We start from the raw sequence: 9,630 nt of genomic DNA on the forward strand, positions 1-9,630 counted from the left end.
TTTATTTGTCTTTTTTCAGGCTAAGTTATAGATAAAACTAAAAAAATTATATTTTTATAAACAAGAAACGTGGGGGGCGGAAGGACCTTTCTCAGTTCTCACTGTCACATGATAGAGAGGCCGCTAAACGGGCGTTTATTTCTTTCTCTGGAAACTTCGCATATCACAAGTTCGCAGTAGATATTGTTCTTCCATCCAACGCTCTTGAAACGATAACTTTAGGTTTTAATTAAATTATCAGGTTTTATATTAACTTTATTAACTATTCATTCGGTTTTTGCTCCTAACGCGATTGACAATAAAAATGAAGATCATGTTATGTGTAGTTGCGTTAACTTTGGTTGTCGTCGGAACTGTCCGTAAGTACCATAAGCTTAGGGTTAAAGTCATAAATCATAGTGTTTACATTGATACGATTTTAGCAAAGTCATCCCCCAATTTCATGTAATTTCAAAATTAATCTTAATTTTAGATTCACAGTCAGACTCGACTGTTATTGATCTTGCGAATTCAGATACAGCAAAGACTGGCGATTCTACATTAGATCCTTCAAACGTCACTGAACCAACTATCAAAACCACTACCCCACCTTTAACAACCGAAGCCCCTGCTACAACAACAGAAGCTCCAAAGTCTGGACCGTGGGCTGTAAACCAATCGGGTGATGTGTGCATAGTGGCCAAATTTGGAGCGCAAATGAATATTGAATATTTCTTGGAAGATAAATCCGTATGTTTGAAGTTACAGAATCTCCTCTAGAAAAGTGGGTACTAAATTATTTATTATCCCTAGTCCAAAAATGGCGTTATTGATTTACCTAGCAACGCTACTGTAAATGAAACAGCTAGCAGCTGCGGCAACGACACTCAAGTTTTAGTATTGAATTTCGTACATGACAGTAGCCTAACTCTAACCTTCAAGAAAGATGGAGACAAAGTCATTTTAAATGAAATTAAAATGGATTTTCCAAATTTTAGGCAGTTTTTCCCAGAGTCAAAAACTGAAAGTAAAGTGTTTGCATTAATTAGCAATTTATAGCCTTGGCTTTTGGTATCCATCAAAAGATCAAGCATTGCAATAGATCAGACCTTGGATTAATAATAATAAGTAGTCCTATTACTAATCCAAGATCAGACACCCAGTATCCTCACGCCAAGGCTTAAAACACCAATAAATTATAAAGGTAGTAAGTTTTATTAACCATGTGGAAAATTGATTTTAGGGAGAGTTTTGGACTGGGGAAATCTAACTCAATTCAGCGCAACTAGTGGACACTCTTTTTTCTGCAGCAAAACTAATATTGCGTCTGATGATAAAAATTCCATTTCTTTCACCGACTTGCAAATCGAAGCTTTCAGAAGCACAACTGATGACAAGTTTTCTCTGGGTAGAAAATTTTTGTTAAGCCTTGATAGGGGGAATTAAATTATTTTCGGGTTTGGGTCTTTTAACTTTCTAATTTCATTGCCTTTGAAACGATGTCTTCATTGGTTGAGCATGCGTAAAACTTGAAATTGCGCTCTTAATTTTGTTTGTAATGATTTTTTAAATAAAATTTTAGCCGAAGACTGTGACAGTGATGTCAGTAATATTGTGCCTATCGCAGTGGGCTGTGCCTTGGCTGGACTCGTAGTGATTGTCTTGATAGCCTACTTGGTTGGAAGGAGACACAAACGCCAACGTGGATACGAGTCGGTTTAAATCTTGAGCAAAACATTTTATATAAATAAATAATAAAGTAGAAAAAACTGGAGTGGGGTACTTTTGTGTTTAAGAAAAGAAAGATCCAGATGTCATGAAGCGATAAACTAAAATTTTGTTCTTTTTTCTTTTTCTCTTCATTTACTCGTTTGTCATTATCCCGTGTTTATGGATACTTCTTGCTTCACTGTTGATGTCTCTCGTAGAAGCCAAGGCCTATGATCAACTCGTAAAAAAACAACCCAAGATATTTTTCCTAGTATAAAAACTGGATTTACGGCAGTTTAACGACATTATTTTATTAAATTGGCTACTTTAACTCAAGTCATAGTAAAACTACGGAGTTAAACCAATTTCTAGTTTTTTTTGTTAACCTTTTGGGTTTTTTTTAGTAATTAAAAAAAATGTTTCAAATATCCTATTGTACTTATTCCTCTTTAAAAAAAAATGGTTTGGTATTTTCTTGGTTTATATAATTTCTTTATACTGATTACAATGTTAACTAAAGGTTCAGAAAGAACATTCAAACAATGTTCTGTGATATTTCAACTAAGCTAGGAATCGAGAATTTAATGTAAATATGTATTTTTTGTTGTGGTTTTTATTATTTTGGTGAAAATCTCAATGTAGGATAGAATGATTAATTTTCCTCTTTCTGGGTAAAAAACATGCAATGTTTCTTTTCATTAAAAAAATTATTCCCCAAGTTTAATAAGTGTCCAAACATCATTGTAACAAACAAGAATTTTGCTAGTTTTAATAAAAATATGCTATGTAAATTATGTTCATGATTTATTTGTTTAAATGCTAATAGCCTAATTAATCTACATCAGGAAGATGATGTAGATGACCCCAAACTGACTCTCCCCCTTCTACACAATGGAATATTACAATTAATGCCTTAGGAGTTACTACCTTTATCTATAGATAATCTTAGTTCTTGAGATTGAGATACTGATTATATTTAACAAAGTACGAGTACCAAGTGCTTAGTAAATTTTGAAATACGATATTTTTCCATAATCCACTAATGATAACTTTTGACAGAGAGGGTAAACGAGACTGGAGTTGTCTTTAATCTTAAGTTTGGAATGGAAGTTTTATAGTATTGTTAGTTTTATCCAAAAATTGTTAATAATTTCTTAATTGGCCTATATTAAATATGCTTTTGAGGATTTCTAACTTCTAGTTCACAATTTGAACGATTAGCATTATAACTTTGTTAATTTTATAGGCATATTTGAAATGAAACTTAAGTAAAATACGGCTCAAAACCAATGGAATATTTTTAATTGGAATTTTCTTAAAACTAAACATAATTAAAAAATATTTTTTTATAGTAACAATTCAGATAACAACTTGGGAAAGTTATTTGATATGTATATAACTTCTCTTTAAAAAAATTACTGGGACCTTTTATATTTTACTTTGACACAGTTTATTGAACTAAACTTTTATAAAATCAGTGATACACATCAAGAGTATATTAAATTATGATACGACAATTAAAACTGGAGGGGTAAAAATTGCCTTAGGGTTAAGCTGATTTGAAGGGAAATTCATTCCTATAACCTTGTTCCACTTATTCTAGAACAGATTTTATTGAAGATTATTTTGAATCCATTACCATTGCATATTTGATAATTAAAATAGAAAAAGCCTAAATTAATATTTACTTCTCTACATTTATGGTAATATCGCATCATTTAACCCCAAAAATAATATTTTAACTATTTATCATATAAGACAACTTTATACAAGCTAGTTTATATCTAAATGTTTTGTATTTTCAAAGTAATCAGGGAAGCACTAAACAATTTGTATAACTCAATATTAGTGGGTTATATGCTCGGTTTATTAACATACATTTGAACATACTCAAAATTAAGTCGGTTCATTTATTGGACAAATGAAAAATGTCAAAAGATAACACCAAATTATTTGGGGTGAGATATTGATTGGTGTTAAGGCAATTTTGTCCTCATTAGTGAGAGAGAAAAAACTATTTCAAAATCATATCAAACATATGTTTAAACCAAAGTACTGTATACATTTCATAGACCATAAACTCATCATTGCTAGGTTTGTCTTAGAACTTTCAATTAAGCGCAACTATAAATGATATTGGAAATCTCTATCTACAACTGATTTCTGGTTTATCTTTAGATAAATAGAGGACCTATGAAACCCAAAAGTATAACCTACAAAAACAATGGCTTTATCATATTTTTAGATAATGTTTTCCATTTGTCACGAGACTATATATACACATTCTAGACTGAACAAACACAGAAGCTATAAATTTCTTATACACGAAATGTTGATATTTGTATTTCAGTATTTCTTTTCCATTTTGAAAGAGCTATATATTGCTTGTGACTTTAATAAGATTAGCCTGGGTTTTAGTTTCTCGCTCATTTAAATTTGGAGAGTCAACCGTACTATTAAGAACAATAACAAAGCCTATTTATTTACAAATAGAGCTTTTGCTTAATAATGTTGTAACAAATTTTAAAGTATAACAGAAAATTACCTAACGTATTTATGAACTTTTATTTCGTTGTTTGGGTGGAGTTTTTTTTTAATTCTGAAAGTATATTTTTGCCTTTTCCATTTTTGGCCAGCAAATTTTATCTTTATTATATACTATATTTGTCTATGACAAAAATAAAACAGAAGTAGGCAAAAAATTTGCTAGCCAAAATTTAAGAGTACCTATATTTACATTAACTAAAAACACAACTTTGTTATTTACAAATATAAACTAAGAAAGAATGCTAGATTACGAAATACAAAATGTAAATTTTATAAACTTACATTTTGTAAGCTAGCATTAAACAAAATGGACAATTTTTTAAGTTGATGAAAAAGTAATTATGTACAAAAAAAATTGACTAGAATAAATATAGCAATAAAATATAGTACAAGTATATTATAAAATTGATAATAACTGAAAAAATACATATATATTTAAATTTTCTCAAATTCTAAGCAAATTATTGTAAATAAGATTGATAATTGACCACAAAAATATATATTGTACTTGTTTATCTTACTCGCAATGCGTATTCAAGTACAACTTTGTGCTACCAAAAAAAATTATACTTGTAGCACAAAAAAAAAATAAGTCAAGGAACTTCATAAAATCATGAAAATTATCACACAAAGAGCTTATTGTCATTAAGTCTAAGGTTTTCTCTTAGAAAAAATTTTATGTAAATTGAATTATGTATAAACGTCAAATCAAAATTAAAAATTATGTATATATATATATATATTGCTAGCAGCACCATTTTCAGTTTTGCATATAGCTACAATGTTTCACTTCCGTGTAATATTTCCTTCTTTGTGAGAGTCCAAAAATATGGAATGCTTTCTTAACCTTCAAAATATAATTACCCTATTTAGCTCATATTGAGGATTAAATAAAAATGGCTAACACCTCAACAATGTCTAAAAAATCCCAATTTAAATAGATTCACTGTGTGCTAAGGAATTTTGAGCATTTTCTTAATTGGCACGCTAAAAACTACAAATAAGACTCGTTCTTGGAATATTCGACAGTTTGAATGATGTTCCTCCCGAGTGATTCAGGTAAAAAGATAATCTTTGATTTATGTGTTAAAAAAATGTGTAGAAAAACCCATGTTCAATACTGTTACTTATTACCCCCTACTGGAGAAGTATGGCTAGTTTTTAAATTTATGTTTGTTGTTAAATAAGCCTTCAACTATATCCGTACCAACTCCTTAAATTGTAAAAGTATTAAAAACTGAACAAATACAACTAAAATTAGTTTCCGTCTATGGACACTGAACTAAAAAAAGGCAACTATGTTAGTAACTTCCTCGTTAGTGATTGTTTAGCAGTTTTTTCATTCACCACCAGAAACATAAACAATGGTTATTCGTATAAGATTTCAACTATCAAAGTAATAATAACAACGTCTACAAATTAAACCTCGAAAATCTACTAACAAAGTTTAAATTGGAAGCTCGTTTAACTCCATATACCAAAAAAGGTAAAAAACGTTTTCTAACCATAACATATCTTTAGTATTACGTAGACTTTTCAATTTCTTTTAACTGTGTTGTAGTTGGCTCATTCGTAGATTCTTTACTTATGTCGCCGTTAGAGATATTATTGCTGGTTAAACCATTGGAAGGTTTTATTGACGATTGGCTTTCTTGCAAATGAGGTGATTCAATTAATTTGGTTTTATCTGTCCTTTGGTCACTAGCAGCGTCATCAGGCGCAACCTCGACAGTCTCATCTTTCTGATCATAGTCACCTCTTTCTTTCGATAAGAGATCCTCGGCTTCCTGCATCTTTCTATTCTCTTCTTCTTGTTCTTTGCGTTCAGCCTCTTCTTTCTCTTTCTGTTTTTGCAATTCAATACGTTTTTGCCGCTGCTCTTCTACTACTTTCTGATGTTCCTTAACCTGTTTATTGTGTTCTGCCTGTTCCAGCTGCATTTTTAGACGGCACTGAGCACGCAACTTTAGAATTTGAGCCATTGGAAATGATCCAGGTTCTCTGAAGATAGCCTTGCAAATTTACAATGGAGGTTGGGGAGTTAAAAATGTGTACGCAATATCATTTTTGCCAAAACAAAACTAGTGCAAGTTATTGAGTAAAATGTGATGTGGGCTTACAGACTAGTATAAAAGTAAAATATTACCTGCATAAATGTGTGGCAATCCATAACTTTCTCGTCATGCGTAATTCCTTTAAACACTTCTAGAATTTCGGCAAAGTTACCAGCATTTAGGATCTTAGATTGGTTCAGCATAATCATCGTGATTGAGACACGGAATAAAATTTTTGAGCCTTCGTAAAATAAACAATCCCAAATCCTCAAGACTGTCTGCAATAAGTGATTAGTAGTATTTTTAACGCATTGATTAACTTAGTTTAGAATAAATCTTAGTAAGTTCTTAAGTAAATAATTTGTGTTCGCATCAATTAAAATTTCATCTATTTGATTAATAATATAGTAAATATACTAAAAATTAAGAGGGCTTTCATAAACAAAAGCACAATTACAAATAATTTTGCAATATGTTATACCAGAAGTAAAAGAACCGAAGTTGTCGCAATAGCGCTCAGAATCGGAGGGCTTTTTATTTATGAAAATTATGATAAAATAGAGTCAAATAAAAGCGAATTTCCATCCCCATATTTTGACACAATAAATTGCACTTGGGAATTGTGGGTATAGCTATTTCTATGCATAAAAACTCGTTTTATAAAAACAAAAACTTTTTTTTTGGCCTAGGAGCACGCAAAATTTCAAATATGAGGTCAACTGTAACTTCATAAGGAAAACGCCTCCAACATGGGAAGTATAGCAGTCTGGTAACTTCGGTTCATTAACTTTAGGTAGTATTAATTTTGATATGAATCTTCTAACATTTAATGCCTTGATTAACTTAGTTTAGGATAATTCTTAGCAAGTTCTTAAGCAAATAATTTGTGTTCGCATCAGTTAAAATTTCATCTATTTGATTAATAATATAGTAAATATACTAAAAATTAAGAGGGCTTTCATAAAAAAAGCGCAACCCCAATGTTGCGCAAGGGGTTTTTACGTAATTTTGTAATATCTTATACGTCATAGTTTTTTGGATTGTATTTATCTGATATATCATACAAGAATTACTACTCAAATACACCCCCATGATATAAGTTTATTATTCTGTACCTAAAAATAAACAGTGATTGAACTTCTTGACAAGTAGAAACGGCCTATCAACCAATATCAAATTGCAATAAAAGGGCCCCCTCAAAAAAACGCAAGTCAATATTATATCTCTTCTATCTGCAGTTTTGAAAAACTTGTACCGGCATGATGACGCAAAACGAATCACCAAAGGGTGGTGATCGAAATCTAACAAGAACAATGAAACTTGAGCCGTATTCTTTATCAACGTTTGTAGAAGTACCAAAGTTACAATGAAAAAATTCCCGTTTATGATAATGGATAAGACTATAGGAAACAGCTGAGGCAATACAAAGTTGCCATGACACTAGAGATAATATCTACGTTGGTTATTACCATACGTAGAGGTATTTAAAATATAACCACCGATAAGGAAAGAAATTAAAGCAATCTATGATGCAACTTTTAAAAACCAAACCACAAGATTCCAATTAGTTTCCCCACAGTGAAATTAATTTTCTAGTATGAAAATTAACACATGGTATTAGTAACAACGATAAGCCTATTTTGGTCCTCCCTTTTGAGCATAAAATTTTTTATTACCTCAATCGGTAGAACTTCGGCAAAGAGGCAAATAAACCATTTGCTGGCCACTAGCGGCCAGGCTACATTGTGATTCTTCAGATGTTGATAAACTTGAGGAACTTTGATTTTAACAAGCTCGGCCATTACTTCCATATCAGTTAGAAGGCCTAGCATTTCCTTAGCGTAATAATCAGGCAGAATTTTGGAAGTCAGTCGATCTAGTAACCAGAAGGTGGTGTCTTCGTCTTCGGTTATTAAAAGTAATATGCCAGCGATAAAGTTTAAACCCTACATAAAATGTTAAGTTGTCAGATCTGAAGTTTTACAAAGCCAATCATTTATTTATAAATGTAAAGTTACGTACTTGGCAGTAACCAATTTCTAAATTTTTGTGGGCAAAAGCAACTAGGACATTATATAAAGGCCTTCGTTTGCCATCAGCCACTTCGCGAAAATGAATATTATCAGGAAATGTTCGTGGAATGTCTGTAAAATGATACCAAGTTAGAGTTGCCTACATTTTGGAAACGTTTTAGACACGAATACCTATTTTAATTGTTTCTAATATCTCTTGGTCTTTTGGACCTTCTAAAAGTTGAGTGTACAGATTTGGATTTTGTTCCCTTTGCTCATCCGCTTCGGAGACTGTCATCCATACTAAACCTCTATGCTCTCGGGGAATTCCTTTACGACAATACCTTTTGACTGTGATAATTTATAAGATAAATGTTTTGTTGCGATATTTAAAAAAAATTTGGGGGAATGAGTACCTTTGTTCCCCTTTTTAGTGTGTTTGCTTTGATTAATAACAGACTCCCATTTATGGGCTCTTCTGGCTAAAACCCTCAAGTAATTGGCAACAAATTCATCGTAGGTAGTGTGATCAAAATCTTCCCCTCGTTCAAAACCATAAGGATCAACACTATAAAAATAATAATAACACTTGTTTATTGAACTCAGTAATAAAAATTATGCATTCTTAATAAGTACAATAACATAAAACAAACATTCAATTCCATTTTATAAATGTTCATGAAAGAGAAGAAAAAACAAAATTTTAAAACGCGGATTTTATTACTAAATCAAATAAATTAGCGCATTCCCTTGATGGGTGGGTTTTTTGACCCTTGCCCTGAGAGGTTCCAAGGTAGAAACCACCGAGGGGAGGATCTTAAACCCAAGGCCCAATTTCATAACATTAAATTTAACTATTGTCTACTTAGAAAAACAATCAAACCTCTCTCGATATATCGTTTTTGAACCTATTTGTACTACATAAATTATATTACAAAAAATATTTACAAATAAAAAATATAAAAGCAGGTTTACCTCGCTCGATATTCCTCAGCCATCGTTCGATCAAGGAGGTTCGATCCGCATCGAAATAAAAAAACACGTTTGCCTCCTTTGAAAAAATCGTCAAAAATAAACATTACAATGCCATCTATGAACAAATTTAAATTTGAAGCAGCTAAAATAGCGCATATATTAATAGAATAGAAAGTGTTTTAGATTTAAATATTAAATGTTTTAATTTTTATGATAAATAAAATAGTTTACAGAAGTCAGTTTTAATACATAGATGACAGCATTGGTCTAATTTATTTATATGTCTAATGGCAATGTGATGCAGTATCCTTGGTGATGTTTCGTGCGGACCTTGCTACCAGTGGTGCCTCTCC

At 31.3% G+C, this 9,630-nt stretch overlaps 2 protein-coding genes across 6 annotated transcripts; one reads left to right on the top strand and one right to left on the bottom strand.

Moving 5' to 3' along the window:
• Positions 1–83: 83 nt before the first annotated feature.
• On the top strand, positions 84–2,480 carry Lamp1 (lysosome-associated membrane glycoprotein 1). Of its 4 annotated transcripts, none has more exons than XM_090169030.1 (6): positions 84–359; positions 473–729; positions 793–1,006; positions 1,223–1,387; positions 1,562–1,691; positions 1,911–2,480. In XM_090169030.1, exons 1-6 carry the CDS (start codon positions 305–307, stop codon positions 1,921–1,923), a joined length of 834 nt encoding a protein of 277 aa, XP_090025156.1. In that variant the 5' UTR covers positions 84–304; the 3' UTR covers positions 1,924–2,480. The 4 variants fall into 4 exon arrangements, 2 of the variants coding, with proteins under 2 accessions (XP_090025156.1, XP_090025155.1); XR_016479906.1 differs by having other exon boundaries at positions 86–359; positions 1,562–1,758; positions 1,908–2,480; XR_016479907.1 differs by having other exon boundaries at positions 86–359; positions 1,562–1,758.
• A 565-nt stretch (positions 2,481–3,045) lies between these two features.
• Positions 3,046–9,397, bottom strand: LOC149954284 (growth hormone-regulated TBC protein 1). Of its 2 annotated transcripts, none has more exons than XM_090169032.1 (7): positions 9,278–9,397; positions 8,719–8,870; positions 8,495–8,653; positions 8,313–8,434; positions 7,967–8,236; positions 6,383–6,568; positions 3,046–6,248 (listed from the first exon to the last, which is right to left on the bottom strand). In XM_090169032.1, the coding sequence occupies exons 1-7, from the start codon at positions 9,379–9,381 to the stop codon at positions 5,760–5,762; spliced, it is 1,482 nt and encodes a 493-aa protein (XP_090025158.1). In that variant the 5' UTR covers positions 9,382–9,397; the 3' UTR covers positions 3,046–5,759. The 2 variants fall into 2 exon arrangements, with proteins under 2 accessions (XP_090025158.1, XP_090025159.1); XM_090169033.1 differs by lacking the exon at positions 9,278–9,397 and adding an exon at positions 8,956–9,231.
• Positions 9,398–9,630: the final 233 nt, after the last annotated feature.

The sequence above is a fragment of the Leiobunum rupestre genome, chromosome 3 (assembly GCF_980474605.1).
Source record: "Leiobunum rupestre chromosome 3, qqLeiRupe1.1.hap1, whole genome shotgun sequence".
NCBI lineage: Eukaryota > Metazoa > Arthropoda > Arachnida > Opiliones > Sclerosomatidae > Leiobunum > Leiobunum rupestre.

Coding starts and splice junctions, on each gene's coding strand:
- Lamp1 (XM_090169029.1), top strand. CDS start 305: ATGAAGATCATGTTATGTGTAGTTGCGTTAACTTTGGTTGTCGTCGGA. Junction 360..472: donor GGTTGTCGTCGGAACTGTCC/GTAAGTACCATA, acceptor TCTTAATTTTAG/ATTCACAGTCAGACTCGACT. Junction 1,007..1,222: donor CCCAGAGTCAAAAACTGAAA/GTAAAGTGTTTG, acceptor AATTGATTTTAG/GGAGAGTTTTGGACTGGGGA.
- LOC149954284 (XM_090169032.1), bottom strand. CDS start 9,381: ATGTTTATTTTTGACGATTTTTTCAAAGGAGGCAAACGTGTTTTTTTA. Junction 8,871..9,277: donor GCTGAGGAATATCGAGCGAG/GTAAACCTGCTT, acceptor TTATTTTTATAG/TGTTGATCCTTATGGTTTTG. Junction 8,654..8,718: donor CACTAAAAAGGGGAACAAAG/GTACTCATTCCC, acceptor AAATTATCACAG/TCAAAAGGTATTGTCGTAAA.